At 38.9% G+C, this 22,167-nt stretch overlaps 2 protein-coding genes and 1 pseudogene across 2 annotated transcripts; all 3 read left to right on the top strand.

The window, feature by feature from the left end:
- Positions 1-1,929: 1,929 nt before the first annotated feature.
- Positions 1,930-7,959, top strand: LOC144023513 (blue-sensitive opsin-like; annotated as a pseudogene).
- A 3,549-nt stretch (positions 7,960-11,508) lies between these two features.
- LOC144023511 (red-sensitive opsin) lies at positions 11,509-13,715 on the top strand. The gene is made up of 6 exons (XM_077529077.1): positions 11,509-11,669; positions 12,292-12,588; positions 12,675-12,843; positions 12,917-13,082; positions 13,160-13,399; positions 13,485-13,715. Exons 1-6 carry the CDS (start codon positions 11,570-11,572, stop codon positions 13,581-13,583), a joined length of 1,071 nt encoding a protein of 356 aa, XP_077385203.1. The 5' UTR covers positions 11,509-11,569; the 3' UTR covers positions 13,584-13,715.
- A 905-nt stretch (positions 13,716-14,620) lies between these two features.
- On the top strand, positions 14,621-22,111 carry gnl3l (G protein nucleolar 3 like). Its single transcript, XM_077529075.1, has 15 exons — positions 14,621-14,718; positions 14,812-14,855; positions 15,329-15,433; positions 15,527-15,643; positions 15,749-15,832; positions 15,916-16,051; positions 16,179-16,282; positions 17,539-17,683; positions 18,601-18,688; positions 19,239-19,416; positions 19,530-19,672; positions 19,746-19,882; positions 20,089-20,243; positions 21,444-21,618; positions 21,695-22,111. Exons 1-15 carry the CDS (start codon positions 14,706-14,708, stop codon positions 21,760-21,762), a joined length of 1,692 nt encoding a protein of 563 aa, XP_077385201.1. The 5' UTR covers positions 14,621-14,705; the 3' UTR covers positions 21,763-22,111.
- Positions 22,112-22,167: the final 56 nt, after the last annotated feature.

Raw genomic sequence — 22,167 nt, 5'->3', positions numbered from 1 at the left:
GGCGGGTGTCATGCCCCATCTCAACACAAGGTCCTTAGTCACTTTCCATCCCAGCCGTTCCGCTTCCTCCATCAGGATCCCACACACCTTATCGTGGCGTCTTATCCTGCTATGCTTCACAAAAGCGCACTGACCCATAATGTGTGAGCACGATTCAAGGCTTGCAACGCAATGCCTCGGCTGCTCCTAGCTTGCTCCGCCCTCTAGCTAGGAACTCCCGAGTGGGGCACACCCCTGCCCTCAGTGCCAGGCCAGGCAAATAATCTAAGTGGGAAGTATAATATTGACAGTGGAGTCTAATAATACAGTCATGACTTACACCCCCAATATGTATGGTTGATGAAACTGTACATTTGCATACAGAATTATCAGGTTGAATCTTCTTGGCTGTCTTCCCCCTACCATGCAGGAAATAAGAATGTTGCAAACATTAGTACCTGTTGTTTTTGCTTGTCTCTTTCTGGAAAGCAATTATTGCTACAGGGGTCAGAAACGTTGCTAAATCGAGCGAAAATGTATATGTAAATAAAAATGAGTTGAGTTGCGTAAATTGGCAACTCCACAGACAAGTTGTAGCTTTTGCTCGCTAACTCACTTGTACTAGCTGATGTATTAGATGGAGCCGGTGTCGGTACCATATGTGTTCGGCCTGCCAGATCCATTCGGGGTCCTTCGCCTACAGATGACGTTACGCTACAGGATTGGCTGAGATGTCGACGATTGTGATTGGTGAGGCAACTTTCCAGTCGTTGGAGGGAAAACATTGACACTTTTTACGAAGAAATTTATTATTATTTATCTAATGGGACTTATCACAGCCGCACTACTGGATCAAACTGTTCGGCGACCCAAAAGGCAAGGATTCGTAACGCGTCAAAATCATTCATCAATCATCATCATCAATCAATTACATCTCACCGTGGCTATTCTAATGTATTGATCTCTCGTCTTCCCTTGTCTAGGATTAAAGGTTTGCCGTGAAACCCTTTCAGACTTGTTTGTTGTTGTTTTGTGGAAGGAAAAAATTACTGAACATATAAAGAAAAGTTGTGCATTAATTCATTCATTCATTCATTCATGTGTCATTCATTGATTTGTTAATGCATTTGACATCTTTAAAGAAAAAGTAAAATGTGCTACTGTAGTTGATGAAGTTAACTTATGAGTTTCGACTTTACGGTAGTAGGCCATTACCTTTGATTAATATTTATATCAATAGTCCATGAGACACACATGCACACACATGAAGGTTACAAATAAATTCGTAGTTACCTAATAACCTGAGGCTGAGTACAGAACATATTGGTGAGGAAATGTCACATCTCAGGCAATAATTCCATCATTTTATTATCATCATCATTGTAATTATTTTCTGCAATACGCACGACCCTCCGCAACTCATAGTGCAGTGTCACCTCTGAGGTGACATTGGCAAGAAAATATTAAAGATGTCATTTAAATAACAAAATGTATGGGCTGAGATTGCAAAACGTAAATAAACGTAAGTATAAAAGCAGGATACTTTAAGATTGACTAAATAATGAAATAGATTGAAAAAATACATTAGATAAAATAAATATAAAATATTGAGGTAAAATAGCACATAAATGCAAAAAAGTAAAACTGCGATGGGACGAAATATTGTCAGTTGACGTGCTAATGTGTTCCTATAATCATTACGACTGTTTTTGTGATGTATTGTGATACGTGAACCGCAAAATTCGGAAACCAAACCAACGTGAACACATTTGACACTGCTCGCTTGCTGTACTGACGTCATCAGCAAGCGCCGACCAGACGCGAAGGCCCCCGAATGGATCTGGCAGGCCGAACACATATGGTACCGACACCGGCACTTTGCCTAGATCTGATATAATTAGTACATACATTTAGATTGGAAACTATGTTTTTTTCCTCCATTCTGTCTGTATGGTTAGCCTTTGGTCTCTGGCAGTAGTAGCTTTTGAAAGGTGGCTGGTTGTGTGCAAACCTCTGGGAAACTTGGATCTTTTGTTTATTCGGCAGTCTTACCGATTCAACATACGTATCATCATCATGCTCTCTCTCTCTCTCTCTCTCTCTCTCTCTCTCTCTCTCTCTCTCTCTCTCTCTCTCTCTCTCTCTCTCTCTCTCTCTCTCTCTCTCTCTCTCTCTCTCTCTCATGTGCATATGTGTGCATTGGGGTGGGCGTGCATTTGTGTGTGTGTGTACCTTGTGAATTCATGTGAATTTGTGCTTATTAATTCACCTGAAACCTAATAAAAATTCCAGGTAATGATCTTTCCGCAGGTTCACTTACGGAAACCTTGTTGTGACTTTTACTTCCTCTAGATAGCCAAGTTTAATCGTCTCGCCAGAGTCATTAAATTCAGAAGGTCAGGAGACCAGAGGAAAGATCAAAGGAAAGAAAGATGAATAAAAGTGAAATCCAGTACCAGTCAGACACCACCTTACAAAACCAGAATCTTTCACCAACCCCAGAAGCTTCTAAATTCCAACAGATTAGGGAGATCTCAAGAGACCAGAGGAAAAACTAAAGGAAGGAAGGAAGGAAGGAATGATGAAGCAGAGTGAGATTCATAGACACGAGCTTCCACTGATTCAGCGAGCAGTGGGAAGGAGAAGCAAATTCTGTTTGAATTTCAGTAGTTGCTGGTGTGATGGATTGGGTCTTTGCTTTGATTGCTGCAGCTCCTCCACTGTTTAGGTGGAGTCGGTAAGTAAGTACTTAAAAGCAGACATGCACGCACAGGCACGCAATGACTTATTATAGCCAGCTTGCCATACAATGTAATGGTTCTTTGTCTTCAGGTATATCCCTGAGGGAATGTGGTCCAGATTGTTACATGTCAGACAACAAGTTTAACAATGAGTCCTACGTGATATTCCTCTTCTGCTTCTGCTTTGCAGTACCATTTTTCACCATTGTTTTCTGCTACTCACCGCAACTTTTTGTCTTGAAATCTGTAAACTACAATTGACTTAGTTTCCTATTAATCTTTGATAAAAATAAATAAATACCCCCCCCCCCCCAAAAAAAAAAAAAAAATTGGTTCCAGCAAGTCTCGACTCCTATTGAACAGGCCACAAAAGCCCAGGCTAAGTCGGCTTCTACCCAGAAAGCAGAGAGGAGGTGACCAGGTTGATTGTTGTCATGGTATTGTGCTGGATGCCATATGCCTTTTTTGCCGTTTGGGTTGTCAGCAACCGTGGACAACTTTTTGACCTGAGGCTGGCCACCATACCCTCCTGTCTTTCAAAAGCCTCGACAGTCTACAACCCTTTTATCTACATCTTTCTCAACAAACAGGTTGTTTTAATGTCACATCACAAAGTGTAGAAAATTTTAAAAATTAAAAAAAAAAATCACTGCACTGAAAAAAACATAAATTGTATTTTTTTGTTGTTGTTGGCGGATGACTGAAACAGTAATTTAAATTGGAACAACATAAAAATATAATTTATTTACATTTATAGAATCAATGTTAGCTAACACAACAAGGCACCAAGTTGTTTTCTCCAAAACTAGGTTGAGTTGTTTTAACATTTAGCAGTTTGGAAACAATATAATGGACAATTAGTTCTGTAAACGCTTATTTCCATCCATCCATCCATCCATCCATCCATTTTCTTAACCACTTATTCCTGACGAGGTTCGCGGGGGGTGCTGGAGCCTATCTCAGCTGGCTTTGGGCAGTAGGCAGGGTACACCCTGGACTGATTGAGAAGACCCACACAGGCACGGGGAAAACATGCAAACTCCACCCAGGAAGGCCAGAGCCTGGACTCGAACCTGAGTCCTCAGTACTGCGAGGCGGACATACTAACCACTCAACACCGTGCCGCCAACTCTTATTTCTTTGTTGTGAATTGTTGTGCCCAATTTGACAACAACAACAACTTCAAATATTTTGTTATTACCCAACTTAAAAGTTCAGCTAAGTTTTTTTACTTAAAATTTTGAGTTCACTCAACCTTTTCTTTTTACAGTGCAGTCACTCAAATAACAATGCACTTTATAGTACTTATAGACAGAGAATAATAATAAAAAATAAAAATAATTCTTAAAAATGACACACAACTAGTGCAACACTGGTTTCTTAATAACAGTTTTCATGATGACTGAACTTTTGCAGTCAGTGACATTCCGAAACTAACTATTTTATATGTGCGAAAAACTCCAGGTTCTGAAGGGAGGGTGAAAATTGTGCTGTTATTCTTGATGCTTTGAGGTATTTGGATGAATGTGTGTCCCATATGTGTCTTAACTTTCACTGTTCGCCAATTTCAACATTAGACTACTTTGACTAATCTTTCAAGACTCACAGAATATTGTGGTTTGTGTTGTGGTATTATAAGCCCTGAACATACCAAAATAAGAGTAGACTCTCTTCTTTCACCAGTAAAAAAAAAAAAAGCTTGTAGCTTTTGTGATTCCTAACTGGGTTAACTAAAATGAGGATAAAAACAAGCTCTTTGTAAAAAGATGTCAAGCCGAACAGTAAATGTGCTGCTTTTTTTTTTTTTTAAATGTTATTTTTGTGACACTGCAAATAAAAAACAAACTACCGGTAAAAACTCTGCCTTTTCCCTCACTCTGCAGCAGCCACGTGGCATTATGTCACCTGTTCAAGCCACTCTCCCGACTCCAGACAGCAGAGCGGGTGACGTTTGTCTCTGCAGGAGAGTTGACCCCATGGACCACAAGTGTTAACACACACCCCCCACACCCTGAGTGGCTTTGATATCATTGCTTTTAGAGCTTCGCAGCAAACACGAGACAGCTTGGCTCAGTGTTGGCTTCTGCTCAAGCAGCACATCGTCTTACTATGTAAGACCATCATGCCTTTCATTTTGTAAACTGGAATGGAATTCAGAGGGAATTTGTACTAAAATTATTATTATTATCATTATTATTATTATTATTATTATTATTAGTATTAGTATTATTATTATTATTATTCTTATTATTATTATTATTATTATTATTATTATTATTATTATTATTATTATTGATTCAATCTCTGGTGTAATAACCTTATTTATTGATTGATTGATTTTTTTTTTTCTTCTTCTTATTGCTGCTGGACATGTAAATTTCCCAGAGGGATCCATCCCAAAGGGATCAATAAAGTCAAGTCTCTAAGTCTAACAGTATTAAACTGGAACAATTTTTTCAACCGTATGTTCACTTTACCAATGTGACCCGAAACATCACATTCCAACAGGAAGAAATGCATTCACACATTATACTACACAAACATGGCAGACATTTACAATTTAGGGTACTAACAATTGGATGATGCCTGGTGGGATACATTGTGGTCTTCTATATGTCCATGCCTTTCTACATTTTCTAACATTTGTTAATGCACACCCCCCCCCCCCCCCCCACCCACACACACGCACACACACACACGCCCCCCCTCCACACACCCACACACACAAACCTTTTTTTTTTTTCCAGTAACACTGTACGTTATACTTACAGTACTGCACAGTGTAAAATTTATACATGTGAATCCATTCTGACGACGTGTCATTTGTTATCATTTATAAAAATACAGTTTCCATCAACATACATGGTGAATTTGAAACTCATTTATACATTTTATAATTTTTGCAATGTTGTGGAATGCTTTTTTTCCCCAGGGGATGGTTGTGGCATGGTTAATCTAGTTGGATAATGAAACAATGTACAGTTTACACTGAGATGTATATTACGAGTACTGTAATACAGCAAATTCAGAATACAGTAAAGGACTATACTTTCACCAAGCAATCTTCTCATCTTTCTCTCTTCAAGTTCCGTTCATGCATGAAGGCGATGCTGGGGATGAGTGGAGGCGATGATGATGACAAATCATCAACAAGTCAATCAGCCCCTGAAGTCTCTAAAGTTGGACCTGGTTAAACTGTTCACTGGTAAACGGGGATCACCTGCAAACAATATTAATTGAAATAATATGGCACTTTGGTAAAAAAATAAAACAACACAAAACAAAAACAGAAAGCGTTACAAAAACACTGTTGGTTATCATTTGTGAAATTCGTATTTTTCTTAAGATAAAGAGAGGTGTATTTTGTTGATAAGAGAGGCTGGTAAATAGAACGCAAATAATATAACTGTGCACAATTTTCACAAGAAAACATAAAATTATGCAAAATTGGTGCAGCATAAATTAAAATATGAAACTACTATTAATAATTTATGGCTAGTAAGCGCATCAAAGCAGCGAGAGACCACGAATTTGGATAAAAAGTAAATGCATGCAGTAAATTCAGGGGTAGCCTATACTTTATTGATCTTACAGAAAATCCTGGCTTTTCTGATGTATGCTTGAGATAAAATCCCAATAGGACCTACTGCAACCAAACAAAAATGTTGTTGGCATACTTCTTCTTGTTTTATGTCCCATTATATATAAGTGCATTTACGTTTGACCATTTACTGCATGAGCATAAACATGCAGCATTAGCAGGCATGTGCCTCTTGATGGCGCCATATTTATCATCTCAATTTCCATCTATAGCATGCACAATAATCCTCGAACATTAGAAGTACATAACTGTCATCAATAAGACATCTCATTGAGACTACAACTAAGCCATGAATGACTTTCAAAATTATGTTGAATTTTAACTCAGGAAAAATCACGATTGCCATTTCAATTCATAAATTACCACAAAAAGGGCAAGATACACTTGTTTACTTACGAGTCCAGCTCCTTTAAAAACAAAACAATACAGTGTCTTCAATCACCTGTAAAAATGTACATTAAGCACTTTACAGTCAAGTTTTCTAGGAATTTATTACCTGATGTCAAATGAACATGTGACCGCTGGAAAAGGTGGGTACAGTTCAGTTCACATCAGTGTAACCCCCCCCCCCCCCCCAAAAAAAAAAACAAAAAACAAAAAAACAAAACAAAACAGTGTCAACCCATAAAAACAATTTGTTATTGGAAAATCAATTTGGTGATTGCTTGTCCTGAAGAGTCTCAACTCTTGCTGGTAATCGGGAGCAAATCTGAGTTCTGCTAGTAGTGAACTTTTATTGAACAGGAATAGTTCAAAACTAGCGGAATTCCAGACTTGCCCTCGAAACGTCAGAGTTCAGTTGTCAACTCACGCTGGGATAGAAATCTACAAATAATAATATGCAAGAAAAAATGTGCAGTTAGTTAGGTAATTGTAAGATCTAAATTTGTTTAAATAAAAAAAGAAGAACAAAACAAATCTTCCAAGCCCCTGAAATGCATCCATCTTCTTGTTGCACATGAAGTCCTCACCAGTCAATAAGCAACATCAAATATGCAAGCCATCTACCAATCCAAGAAGTGAACATCCGAAAAACACATAATTAACGGATTAATGAAGCATGCCAGCAGTTCTGGTTAACCTCTGATTTAAGCTGTCGTTCCGGAGAGATTAAATTGTCACACCTAATTAAACTATGTTAATCTGCCCTGTGGAAAGACCTGAGTTGTCCGTATAATCTGCTTTAGTCAGTTTGGTCATAAGGGATGCTTTTCACGAGGTCAACCAGATTTTTTTTTAAAGGCAACCATGTTAATTTGCTTTGCTTTTGACGCTCAATAAATCTTACCTGTTTGCTCAAAATATGATTGACGGAAATAAGACGGCTGGCAACATCGCGATTAGGTCTTCTACATCGCAGATGGAGGGGTTATGTATTTTTAAACCTCACATAGAAGACTCACATGGTGCTTTATATTATATACATGCCAAAACACTTTCAATGTTTCAGTACTTTTGACACAACTTTCTGTTCTTCAACAAGGAGCTGAAGTGCCAAATTCCAAGTGGGGTTTTTCTGTCCTGCCTGGTGCCCTGACTTGTGTCCAACTGATGGCCTGATTTTACATGAGGAAAACCTGATATTAATTTACTGATTTGTGTCACATACCACACATCTCCAAAAGTGTTTGACCAATGAATGCCCTTATTTTTGCTCATGAATGCATGGAAACATTTGGGCTTGACATTAAAATATTAAGAGATCAAGATTTCCACATTTATTTCTGCCTTTTTTTTTTTCTTTTTTTTAAAGCCTGTCAGTTGTTTGTCTTGGGGCATTACTCCCTTCAGTCTCTAGTTTAGGACCTAAGTGCACAGAAGCATGTAGGCAAGAATGTGGAGCAAACAGAATCTGAAAAAAATATTTATTCACAAAGAACTAACTGGCAAACAAGTTGTGTGGCCTGTTTTCATATGCCATTTCTGTCCCTCGATTTAAGATAGCTGGTGGAAGCTCCTCGATGCTCGATCATAGCACATTGTTGCGCCTTGAAGACAATTGTGAAACTCCTTTATATGGCACCGTGAGAACAACTTCCAGGTCGCTTTCAAGTTTTGAGGAGCGAGGATAGTAACATTACAATTAAGAGACATGAGATCATGAATCCCATGGATTAGGACACAGTCCTGGGCGACAAAACACACCTCTTAGTTGCATATTCCATTACTTTTGTGCTCAGCTTGAACGAAGATTTAAGACTTGGTTGGTACTAACCCAGGAAGATGAAACTGTTGAATGGCGTGATGGCCATTGGCAGGAAGCTGACTTTAGGCTGGAGACAGTAAATATCCATCAAATCACCCGACACTATTACCCAATCAACCATTCACATTCACATATTGATCATTTGAAATCTTCAATTAAACTAACATGCCTGCGATTAGGATGTGGGAGGAAGTCGGAGTACCTGGAGAAAACCCACACAAGCATGGTGAGAACATGAAAACTCCACACAAAAGTGAACTCCGAATAGCTAGCACAATTTGAATGGATGTTTCTAATGATGAAAGTCATTTGTTCGAAGAACAGGTTTGAATAAAACAAAATCAGCAAAGCCATTAAAGTTTGAACATCAATTACAGCTTGACAACGATTTTTCATGCTGTTCGCGAGTCAACTCATTGTCTGCTGGGGCATGGCATTCCACTCTTCTTGAAGGGCAGCCCTCAGGTCATTGAGGTTGTTGTGGGGTGCAGAGTTTCAAGCCTCTACAAGGCGACTCAGCTGATCCCACGTTTTCAATAAGATTCAGGTTGGGAGAAAGTGCAGGCCATTCCATTTGTGGTACACGTCTCCAACAGCCTTTCACTGATGGCTCACTCAGCTCACTCCATCGTTTGTGAATTTTGCCATTAAGAGCCTTGTTCGAGAACAGCATCCATCCATCCATTTTCTGAACCGCTTGCGCCTCACAAACGTCGCGGGGGGTGCTGGAGCCTATCCCAGCTGGCTGGCTATGGGCAGCAGGCGGGGTACACCCTGAACTTGCCAGCCAATCGCCAATCGCAGGGCACATGGACGGGCAACCATCCACACACACAAGCACACCTAGGGACAATTTGGAGCACCCAATTAACCTGCCATGCACGTCTTCGGAATGTGAGAGGAGACCGGAGAACGGTGTTGCCAGGTGTACGATAATTATCTTATTTGTATGATAATTTTACCCTCTGTACGATGCCCGATCAATAATCCTAAAAAATGGCAAATATATATGATAATTTGCCCATATCGTATTATTGCCGGCGAAACTGCCAGAGTTACCCTGAAGGTATCTGTTCTCATGTGACATAATACCAGCCAATCGCGCTTTGCTGAGCACGAGAAACGAGTGACGTACATGCATTGATTGGCTGAATGGGAAGTGTCTGCCCCCAGGAGACGCTACCAAACAGGAAATCGTGCAAGACTCAAACCACCTATCCAGTAATATATACAGCTCAGTGATGTTAACCCGCAACGAAGCCCTAAGTGCCTGTGAGCGCTTTTAAACACAAGAACGACTATATCCTCCTGACTACCAGGGAAAAAAATATTGTCCAATCATGTTTATTTCTGATATTCCCCAATCTTTATGAAGTAACTGGAATACTGCAAAAGACACTTTTGGAAAAAAAAAAAAAAGTTTTATTTTTAAGCTATGATGTGTCCACTACAGAGGACATTTTTTAAAACAATACTTTAATGTGTTCTTGAGAGTCTTAGAGAAAACATGCTAACAAAATTTAACGCCTAATTTTTTTTCAATAAAAAGCTCTGAATGTCTTCTATAGAGCACAAAGGGAGTTAATTAAATCGTATGGGTGGGAGATATTCAGGTTTATTCAGGTTGGTAGTCAGAAGGATATTTGACTGTCGCAAATCAGTGTATTTTGGTTGTGACAGGTGTATGATCATCCATCCATCCATCCATCCATCCATCCATCCATCCATCCATCCATCCATTTTCTGAACCGCTTGCTCCTCACAAGGGTCGCTGGAGCTTATCCCAGCTGGCTTTGGCCAGTAGGCGGGGACCCTGGACTGGTTGCCAGCCAATCGCAGGGCATACAGAGAAGAACAACCATCCACACGCACAAGCAAACCTAGGGACAATTCGGAGCACTCAATCAACCTGCCATGCATGTCTTTGGAATATGGGAGGAGACCGGAGTACCCCAAGAAGACCCACGCAGGCACGGGGGAGAACATACAAACTCCAATCAGGAAGGCTGCAGCCTAGACTCAAACCCGAGTCCTCAGTACTGGGAGGCGGAAGTGCTAACAGCTAACCACTCAGCCACGTGCCGCCCTCGAGAACAGCAACTTGTGAAAAAAGTACTGAAACGTTTAACAATTCAAAATCATAGAAAAGGTCACATTAAGTTAAGTTCACCTGTAAAGGTTTGAATGCATTTTAGGCTTGTCCTGAAATTTCCCCATCCCTAATTTTTTTGTGAGTAGTGATGTTCATCATCATTGATTTGTATAATAGTATGTATATGTTGTTGCAAAGGCAAGTTCTATCACCTTTTGGGTTGCACAAAATGAATCATGATTTGTGTTAATCACCTTTACTGTGCCCTTTCCATGAGGACAATGACGTGAGCGTTTAGGATCAAAAGGCTGTTGAACAATCCTGCTCCCAGGTGAACTCTCTTTCCAGGGAGATTATTTAGTGGGTGTCTACCTTCCATCACAAGTGAACAACTGTCACTCTAATATAGTGACCTATATAGTGTTATTGTGTAGTGCTGTGAATGAATACTGTTTTTCCCCTAAATAGTGCCCTCAGTGTATCCCACTGTGTCTTGAAAAGTAGTGAACCAACGGTCACAAAGAAAGCAAAGCATCATGCAATTTATTGCGCAGCATCACTCAGTGTCTGTCTAGTTTTAATAGTGAGACTTAAAACCTTAGATTCCAAAACCCAAGTCCATACGACACAAATTTGGTTCTACTACCGCACCAAATTTGTGTCATACCTATTGAGCTCACCAATGAATTAATCCGCATCTTCAGTGAGCGGACGGAAATCTGTTTTCCAACAAGATTATTGTGGCATTTGGTGTCTTAACCCAATTACTCTTGGTTTTAATTACATTTGAAGCTCACTGGCTTGTGTATTGCGGCAAAGCACCACCCATTGAATTTAATTTGATTTTGACTTAATCCTATCAGAGTTTGCTGAAGCAGAAGTATAAAAGCTAAAGACAAGTGCAAGTGGTGAAAAAGAGCAGTTGCGCAGGAGCACCTTGTGCTGTCAAAATGGCTGAGGCCTGGGATAAACCGTCCTTTGCTGCCAGGCGATACTATGAGACTACAAGGGAATCGGCATTTGCCTATACAAACAGCAATAATACCAGAGGTACATTTTACGCTTGTATTATTTCTTAACAATTCTGTGTCACCGGGTTGTAATCCGACGCCTTCTTAAAAATAATCTTGCCTGAAGTCATTTATTTATTTTTTTCATATTTTTCAGGAAACACAAAAGGTTGAACCATTTGTATTATGAGGAGATGATTTAGGGGGAAAAATGCAAAAAAAAAAAAAAAAAATGACTTAGGCAATTATTTTAAGAGGGTGACGATTTGTGGAATTAGTCTTTCTTGAGCCTAAAATTGTTACACACTTTTTTGGGTCTCTTGAATAAACTCCTGATTACTAATTAGAGGAGTAGGCTTTTAGTTTTTTAGGAACTCTGATTACATTTCAGGTTTTTCTTTCCCAGTGCAGTTTGAACTATGTGCATTTTAATGTGTATGGAAGTAAGGAATTAACAATGACAAAAAACAGATTTTTGATTATTTCATATAGATATAAAATAACAGATTTTTTTTCTGCTTACAGTTAATTAATTATGAAATCATAAAATACAGTACCTTTCACAGTCTCCCAAATCAAACAGCCTTTTTCAAACCTATTTTCATAAACAAATGGATAATACAGTGTATGAAAATAACTAATTATCTTTATTTATTCCTCAGGTCCTTTTGAAGGTCCGAATTACCACATTGCCCCTCGATGGATTTATAATGTTGCAACATGCTGGATGTTTTTTGTGGTGGTTGCATCGGTCTTCACCAATGGTCTCGTGTTGGTGGCGACAGCAAAATTCAAGAAACTCCGCCACCCACTCAACTGGATTCTGGTCAATCTTGCCATTGCTGATCTGGGGGAAACCGTTTTTGCCAGCACCATCAGTGTTTGTAACCAGTTTTTTGGTTATTTTATTTTAGGACACCCAATGTGCATATTTGAGGGCTACACTGTCTCCGTTTGTGGTGAGTGGCTCTCAAAGGAATTTGGAAGTGAAATATGAAATTACTTGTTCTCTTTTCCGTCATTGAGAATACTGTTTCTTCCATAGGTATCGCTGCTCTCTGGTCCCTCACCATCATCTCATGGGAGAGATGGGTAGTTGTATGCAAACCATTTGGAAATGTTAAATTTGATGCCAAGTGGGCTGCAGGCGGGATTTTGTTCTCCTGGATCTGGTCAGCCATATGGTGTGCTCCCCCAATCTTTGGATGGAGCAGGTGTGATATTCTCATCATTGCGCTGGCATTTATTTATCATTGGACAAAGAAACCAATAATTGTGTCATTTCAGGTACTGGCCTCATGGATTAAAGACATCATGCGGACCAGATGTATTTAGCGGAAGTGAAGACTCTGGTGTTCAGTCCTACATGATTGTTCTTATGATTACCTGTTGCTTTATCCCACTGGCTATCATTATACTGTGCTACTTTGCAGTGTGGTGGGCCATTCGAACTGTAAGTTTTGTGAAATCAAATGCATAATGAATCATAGTTCCAGCCTGAGTCAAACCGTCGCCACTTGTTTGTTGCAGGTTGCCTTGCAGCAGAAGGAATCGGAGTCCACTCAGAAAGCAGAGAGAGAAGTATCCAGGATGGTGGTCGTCATGATCCTGGCGTATATTTTCTGCTGGGGACCTTACACTTTTTTCGCTTGCTTTGCCGCGGCAAATCCAGGATATGCTTTCCATCCCCTCGCTGCAGCAATGCCTGCATACTTTGCCAAGAGCGCAACAATCTACAACCCAATCATCTATGTTTTCATGAATCGACAGGTAATGGTCAACTTATTCTGTATTCAAAATCAATACCTTATCTGACAAATCATTTTTTATTTATTTTTTTGTTCTTTTTCATCAGTTTCGCACATGCATCATGCAGCTCTTTGGCAAACAAGTAGATGACGGCTCAGAAGTATCCTCGTCAAAGACAGAAGTCTCCTCTGTGGCTCCAGCTTAAAGTCCTGATCTATTGAAGATGTGGGAACCATCACAATTTGTACACTAATATTTATTGTTTATTTTTGCTTATGAATGTTTGTATAGTATATAGATTTCTGGCAAGTGAAAAATAAAAAAAAAGAAGCATGAATTTAATTGATTATTTTATGAAAAGTAAATCACAGGATGTACGGTACTGATACAGACCCTGAGTCACTAAACATTCATATTTTTGTTTTCGATTTACAATCCTGCTTGACAAGACTGATAATTTACCTTTTAATGTTTACGGGTTAAGTAAACAAAACAACATTAGTGGACAATCTGGCAAAGTGTACTATACCACCACAATCCAACAAAAAAAATACGCACTCCAATCCAAAAGTATTGTATCAATCAGGCAAACGTCTTCTTTTTGCGACAAGAGATCAACATTTACATATTCAAGCAGTTAGACTTGAACTAAAGCGAATATACTATTCGGGATGGTAAGGTACTGACTGCTACCAGTATCAGTCACCCTCTTGTAGCCGTTTTATGATCAGGAACGACATTAGAAATAAAAATAGAAAGTCGCCATCAATTTCATGCAATTTAAAGAAAAGGCTATTTTGGGTTGTAGATCTGTCTTTAAAATGATCTGTTTATTTGTGGAAAATTTTAATTAATCAAAAGTACCAGTGGTAGTACTTGGCATCGTTATCGGCAACTACTCATGAGTAGAGTACTCATACTGGTATTGGTCTGAATAAAAGTGGTATCGCCGAACATCCCTTCTGATACTTTAGTGGTGGAGTGCATGTCAAGGTTTCAAACTACATACATTGTACGAATAACAAAAATCTGCATATAATTGACGCCCATTGTAATTACATTTAGAAAAATATATCAATTGTCACTATTTATTTAAACCCCCAATTAAATTGTGCTATAGGTGAATTTCTATACAGAAGCTTAATGGACATGTTATGTTATCTTCCAAACTTCTAAGTGCAATGGGAATGAATTTGCGAGGACAGACTATTGATTTAATTGTTAATTCCGTATTCTGTTTTATTTTGAAATTCCGGAAGTTACGCACAATCTGTTGCGCATGCCCAAATCTGACTGACACACACGTGAACTCGATGTGGCTGGAGCTATGTCTAAATCAAGTGCGTAACATTTTTGTTTGGAGTTTTGTGTGTAAAATCAAGACTAAACGATTTCAATTGCATATGGTTACATATTCGATTTGTATTTTACAGAACAGAAACGAGCTAAACGCCTAGGTTTTTTTGGGAAACATAAGGTACGTGCTTTGTTGACATTTACTGTACAATTCACACTACGTTGTCGACGCTTCAGATCATCTACGCAGCGGGAGTAGGCTCGGTCAAAACCAAAGTCGACGATTGATTATCTATAAATGTATTCAATTTTGCGCCACCGCCCACCACCACCACTACCACCACCACCAAAACTACCACCGCCTCCACAGTTGTCAAATATGGTGTTATGTTGTCCGATTCGCGAACAAACTACTGGTAAAAAACAGCATTAAAATACAGAATGTATTGTAAATTATCATATGCTATCTGCGTATGTAACGACGCTGCCAACTTCAGCATCGCTCGAATTTTTTGTCCTCCCTTTTCTGACGACGCTGCCAACTTCAGCGTCGTGAGAGGAAAAAAAAACTTCAGCGTCGTGACTAACAATACGTATGGGTGAGTTGGGGGGAAATCTAACCACATATTTGGTACATATGTAACCTGGACACAGAAAGATGGGAAGAATGCTGATGCTTCAGGGGCCATAGGTTCTAAGCAGCAGTCATCTGTGCAACATGGCAAGGAGAGAAAACCAGAAGAAATCAGAAAGCAAAGGGTAAATCTTTCACCTTCACTCAGATATAAGGCTGAAGTAAGAAAGATAGCAAATATTGGATGTTGCAACTTTCTTTTATTTTAACCTAATAAGCTTCAAGAACTCCAAGAGAAGCAGAAGATCTCCAGAGAACAACAGCTGATGAAGAGAAGGAATTTGCAAAGCTTTCAAAATGACATCCTACAGAGGCAGAGAGAGTTTGAACAGAGGGTAAATACAGTACAGTTTCGGGGACACAGACCTAAAATCTGGCATCACTGGTGAGGACTGCAATTATTGTAGTTGTCATCTTTATTTCCCTCCGTGTGTTCACAGGAAGCAGAGATGCAGAGTTTGGAAAAACATGTGAACTTTGAAAATGAGAATTCAAGAAAAGCATATTACAGAGAATTTAAAAAGGTGATTTATTTTCTATCTTGCATTCTATCTTGCTCTGTCCACAGCTGTGATGCTGAATACATTCATACATTCCTGTCTTGAAGGTAGTAGAGGCTGCAGACGTGATATTAGAAGTTTTGGATGCACGTGACCCACTAGGGTGCAGATGCCCTCAGGTTGAGCAAGCAGTCATTCAAAGTGGAACAAACAAAAAGATTGTTCTGGTGCTAAATAAAATTGGTAGGTTCAACTCACGTCGAGATTATTCTTCTAAATGCGATTTTCAGATGTTTAACATGTTCGGGAGGGGGGCTGATTGAAGTTAACTTTGGTTTCCAACTTGTCTGGCGCATTATTCCAATTCTAGATTTAGTGTCAAAGGAAATAGTGGAGAAGTGGATTAAATATCTGCGCAACGAGTTTCCAACCGTGGCTTTCAAGGCATCTACTCAACAACAGTCCAAAAACTTGGTAATTGTCACACATTTCTCCACACACAATTTTTAACAGTATTTTTTTCATTTTATTCAGTCAGCCAAAATACAGTTGTGCTCAAGTTACCTTTGGCCTCTACAAATACAGTATTATGGCTGTCAAAGTTAAAGCGCTAATAGATTAATTAATCACAGAAAAATGTCGCATTAATCACGTATTAATGCATATTAATCGCACTATTTCTTTGGACCGCACTTGAGCCTTGAACGTAACGGCGGATGGTTACATTGAAGGCTGCGCAGGTCAGTGATGAGGTCAATGCACGGCATTTCCTACGCCTGTTGTTCCAAAATGAGCGGGGTGACTCCAGTTGGTGTGCTCGGTGGTAAATTTCGCTTTAAAAAACATCCCGACGGGGACTTTAGATAAAACAAAAGTAATGTGTGTTTAATTAATTAATAATTGCTGAATTGCACCCAAATGATATGATGCTGTTACGTTTTGAGCAATACACGCATGCATGCAATTGCACACATGCATTTAATCAATGTTTGCAAATGACATTCAGATAATAAAATGTGTTAATGTCAAAATATTATGGTATTTTTTATTTATTTTATGTTGGGCAAATACGCAAGTGATTTAGCTGATTAATCAAAATTAAAAAGGGTGATTAATGAGATTAAAAATTTTAATTGTTTGACATCACTATACAGTAGGGCTGGGCAATATCGCCAAAAAATAAAATCTCGATTTTTGCAGTCATTCAGGACGATTACGATTTTAATCTATTTTAACCTAATAAATCCAACAAACGTTAACTTAAAGGTTTCATTTATTCAAAAATAATTCCTGTGCAAAATGTTTAGACACCAGTAACGTATACTGATTCTAGATCAGTTTTAACACAATATTACATCACATAAAAGCATTTGGACGTAACAGAACATAAGAACAACAGGTTTTAATCATCCAGAAGAAAAAATTCGATTTTACGATTTAGCAAACTTTCAACGATTCGATTTTTTAAAATGACGATGTATCGAATTAATTCGATTTATTGCCCACCCCTACTATACAGTATACAAGTTTATACTCAAAATCACTGTCGAAATGTCAGATTCTACACGCCACTGTGTGTATGTTGATGAATAAAAATTTAATCTGATCATGTTTTATGACAAATTCTGTCAGAAAACCATGAAATTCACAGATTTCTCGCCACTGTGTATATACCTTTTGTGTGTATTGCACTGTAGATTGACAGTACGTCTGCCTGTTGTCATTGACAGAAACGCAGTAATGTATCAGTGACTCAAGCCACCACAGAGCTCCTCAGCAGCAGTGCTTGTATTGGTGCCGATTGCTTGATGAAGCTCCTCGGTAACTACTGTCGCAACCTTGACATAAAGACGGCCATCACTGTAGGTGTTGTAGGTAAGCGCCCATGATAGGTTCACCGTTCACATGTTGCATGGTGATATTATTAGTATGGCATTCCACTTCTGCATTATACTCTCTCACTGTGGTTACACTTTTATGAATTATTTTCATAAGGAAATCATCACAGTCATAAAAATACTTGCATACAAAAAGGAATGCCCATTTATCCATTTTCGGAACCAATTGTCCTCATTAGGCCCGCTGGACTGTACACTGAGCGAGTTGGTCTAACGTAGACGTCTTACAATTGTAAAAAGAGGAATTGAGTGAGAAAGAACAAAAGAATGTGTAGATGTGGCTGTTTTAAATAATCGCCCCATTCATTGATAACACTAATGCATTTCTGCGACAGTCTCCATGCTTCGCTTTTTCATCCATAGGTATTAATGAAATTATGAAAATAAATATTATCGTGACACACAACTGCACTTATAATGCATGGCGGCAGCCAGCTGGATGCTCATGTGCACCACGTGGCATGTTTGACTTGCTGTTAATTGGCGACATTGCGACACCGTTCACATATTTAAATTTGGAATCGTACCATAACTGCCAATGGTTAGCTACTTACGAAAACTGGTTCAGTCATGTCGCTCAATGTTGCAGGCCGTCTCAGGTCACTGCCATCTATTCCAGCCAACTTTGAACGACACTTAGGCAGTGTACATGCTGGACGACTCGCACCTGGGGACAATTTAGAGTCAATAATTAACTCAATAATTACATGTTTTTGGAATGTGGGATGAAGCTGTAGTACCTGGAAAAGAACATGCAAACTCCACATAGGAGGGCCCAGAATCTCTCGAGATGACACAGACATGCTGCCTATTCATTTCTTGAAACGAAGGAGGCTCATATACCATGATGATTGTGTTGTTGTTTTTTTAAACTTCTCGACTTCTGTTTTTTAGGTTTTCCTAATGTAGGAAAGAGCAGTTTGATCAACAGTTTAAAACGTTCAAGAGCGTGTAATGTTGGAGCTACGCCTGGTGTCACCAAGTGAGTAATTCAGTAAAGAAAGATTGGTTACACCTTTCTAATAATTCAAACATGAAGACTTACATTTTTTTTCCCTTTTTTTTTTTTTTAGGGATTCTATTTTTTTGATTATTACATAGATATTAGTTCAAGACTGAAAGTAGCCGTCTAAGGCTTAGACAGACCTTCTCATTAATAGCATAAGAAAGTTGATTCAAATTTTGGCTAGTCCACTGGACTCCCTTTATTCATAGGGGGTAGGGACAGGGTTTGCCTGTAAATAGCAGAAATCCGCATATAAATGTATATTTTTAAACCCAAATAATAAGTGAGTAAGCGGCGTTTTCCCCCCAAAATGGGGGATGATGACCCAAAAACCAACAAAAAAAGGAAATACTGAAAAAAACGATCCATGGGTGCCTAATTGCATGTATGCAGGGCCCACTATAACATACATAGTCCCCTCTATACAATCTCACTTTTGTTCCCTTGAAAAATTCTCATGTCCTATTCTCATTGTAGTTACTGGCGGTCCATGTTTTTGTAAATGATGAGTTTCTTTCATATTTAGGTGTCTTCAAGAAGTCCACTTGGATAAACACATTAAGCTTCTTGATTGTCCTGGCATTGTCATGGCAACGTCAACGACTGATGCTGCAATGATTCTCCGTAACTGTGTGAAAATTGAACAATTGGTTGATCCAGTTCCTCCTGTTGAAGCCATCCTCCGACGTTGCAACAAGGCACAAGTATGCTGTTTACTTTCCTACTTTTTGTACACTGACAAAAATGTTAGTATTCAGTAACAGCATTTGAAGGTGGCCTTGACATGGCCCTGACATATATTTTTATGAATGTGCAGATCCTCCAACACTACGGCGTACCCGACTTTCACACACCTCTGGAGTTCTTGGCGTTGCTTGCACGACGTAAGGGGAAACTAAGAAAAGGTGGTGTCCCTGACACTGATAAAGCAGCAAAAAGCGTATTGATGGACTGGACAGGGTGGGTCAAGCGTTTGATTTTTGAGGTCCAAGTAATGCTAAAATACACAAGTGTTAATTCAAGTGTTGTTTAGGGGGAGGATCAGCTATTTCACACATCCCCCTGAGACACATACGCTTCCTATGCATGTCAGCGCTGAAATTGTGACAGAGATGGGAAAAGCTTTTGACTGGGATGAACTTGAAAAAGGGAATCAGGAAGTTCTTGCAGGTAATATGCTCCTTTAAACCTAATATCACTGTATAGTTTGCTCTGGTACTTTAGGCAAATTGCTAGAATACTGCACAATACTATACTTTCAGATTAAATTAGCAGTGGCACTTTCACAAACACGTGTTTTTGTTTTTACACAAAAGGACTGAAAAGTTGTCACAGTGCAAGCCTGATTTTAACATGTGCATTATACCATGTTTCAGATTCATCTTGTTCTGATATTCAAATGGGATTCTGCATCGAAACCATGGGAATGACGAATGGCAACCCGGCTCAAGTTCCCTTTCACCAAGAAATGGAAGGAGGGTCAGAATTTCAAAATGAAGCTGAGCCAATGGATGATGATCAGGATCCAGAGGTGCGAACAAGTGTGATTCTTAAAGATGCATTGTGGAGTTTACAATGTAAAAGATTTTCAACATCATGCATGTTCCACTAATACCCAAATGAATACGTATATGCATAACTGTACACCTTGAAACTTGCAGAATTGTTTAAAAGTGCTTTAAGCCTGAATTGACAAAACTACAGGTGCACTTTGTGCCATTTCCCGACGGAAAAGAAAGATCCAGACGGACGGAAAAGAGGCTAAAATTGTAAATTTCTTGAACACATTTATTTTGACAATATCCTGAAACTGAGGGAACAGGCGGAGGCAGCACGGTAAGCTTGCCAGCGGACTAATGTAGGGACAGAACATCACAAGATCAACCTGACAGAAATGATTTTCCAATCACTTTCACTTTTTAAATAGACAAAAGTTTCCACAATGTGTTGGCTTTTTTTTTATTATGGTATGTCACATGGCGATTGCCTTCAGATCACGTCACTCACGGTATGAGGCCAGAACAAAGCTATTTGTGTTTTGTTAGCATTGTTTGGAATAACACATTACAAAACTAGCAATTTATAGACACATTATGTTTACCAGCAACTAAGTAATGTAACATATTACGTACTGTGTGCTTAAAGACATCTCGTTACGTTATTTATTTATTTATTTTTTTATTACATTGTTTGCTGACAGGAAACCACCACGCTAGGTTCTTTTTTCACACGGGACACACTGTAGTTGGTCATTTAGGACCTGCTTCAACCTAGCCCCTTGACCTCTCTCAGTGAAGAAAGTTCCTACCTGTCTCAGTGTCACCCCCATGTTCCGACTCCCAGTAAAGTGCACATTTTCAGCCATATTAAACACTTAACTAAGTGTAACTGTAGTGTCCCAGCAAGAAAGCAGTCGGCAAACAAACTTGCTATGCATGTTTAAAATATAGTTTTAGTAAAAAAAATAAAAATAAATAAACTTTGCAGCGATTGAAATGGTCCAAATAATTGCTTCCCTTGTTGGTTCCCACTAGCTTTCAAAAAACTTTTTGTAGCCTGGAAATGTCCCCTACCCACAATGCATTGCCCAGCCAACGGTGCACATTTAGCTTATTACAGACTTAGTAAATTTGATGTGTGTGGAATGTGTTTTAACCTGGTTTGCCTTATATAATAGGCTATAATAGGGTTCTATCTTGCCAATTAAAGGTTATTTTATCTAATCTAATAGTTTGGACCAATGACGGTGGAGATAAAATCGCAGAAGTTCAAGAGTGTCTTGCCTGAAACTGATCTTACATCCAAGGCTCCAGATTTGAAGGATATTGTTAATGTAGATCCTTTACAACAAGGCCAGGCACTTCTGGCTGCAGGCAAGAAGCGGAAGAAGCAACAAAAAAGAGCGGGTATGTGTCCTTAACAGTCATACTGTTATTATGTCTACTTGTATCCAACTTGATCTATTTTCTTTTTCTTCTACAGACAAACTTGCTACCAAACTCTCAGATACCTTGACAGCTGCAATGGATTTCTCGTTTTGTGACAGCTGATTAAAGAAAGATTACTCAAAGATTGATTGTCCATGCTTTGGCGCGCTTTTTTTTTTTTTTTTTTTTAATTGTTTCAAGAAATATTGCAATTCTTTGGTAAATTTTGGCATGGTCTTTGACATTTATAAAATGTTTGAAATGCATATGATAAGTTTGTGGGTAAATTATTTGGTAGGCCTTCATATTTGTCAAACTCAAGACCTGGAACCCAGAGCAAATTACCAATGTAGCTCATACAGTATGTACCAAAACTGCAAATTGTCCTAATTCTTCTTTTAACATATTGAGACACTGCACACTTTTTTTTTTTTACGAAACACTATTTTAAAATAAACTGACCGAACTATTATCCTTGACCTTTGATTTCAAAACTATTATTCTATTCATCAACATACTGCAGGTGAT

The sequence above is a fragment of the Festucalex cinctus genome, chromosome 8 (assembly GCF_051991245.1).
Source record: "Festucalex cinctus isolate MCC-2025b chromosome 8, RoL_Fcin_1.0, whole genome shotgun sequence".
Classification (NCBI taxonomy): Eukaryota; Metazoa; Chordata; class Actinopteri; order Syngnathiformes; family Syngnathidae; genus Festucalex; species Festucalex cinctus.
This window is presented reverse-complemented; position numbering and strand designations above follow the sequence as displayed.

What these genes read in the sequence shown, in the direction of transcription:
- LOC144023511 (XM_077529077.1), top strand. Translation starts at nt 11,570, where the DNA reads ATGGCTGAGGCCTGGGATAAACCGTCCTTTGCTGCCAGGCGATACTAT. An exon ending in AAACAGCAATAATACCAGAG is followed by an intron (nt 11,670 to 12,291) that starts GTACATTTTACG and finishes TTTATTCCTCAG; the next exon opens with GTCCTTTTGAAGGTCCGAAT. An exon ending in ATGTTTTCATGAATCGACAG is followed by an intron (nt 13,400 to 13,484) that starts GTAATGGTCAAC and finishes CTTTTTCATCAG; the next exon opens with TTTCGCACATGCATCATGCA.
- gnl3l (XM_077529075.1), top strand. An exon ending in TCTGGTGCTAAATAAAATTG is followed by an intron (nt 16,052 to 16,178) that starts GTAGGTTCAACT and finishes TTCCAATTCTAG; the next exon opens with ATTTAGTGTCAAAGGAAATA. An exon ending in GCTACGCCTGGTGTCACCAA is followed by an intron (nt 18,689 to 19,238) that starts GTGAGTAATTCA and finishes TTTCATATTTAG; the next exon opens with GTGTCTTCAAGAAGTCCACT.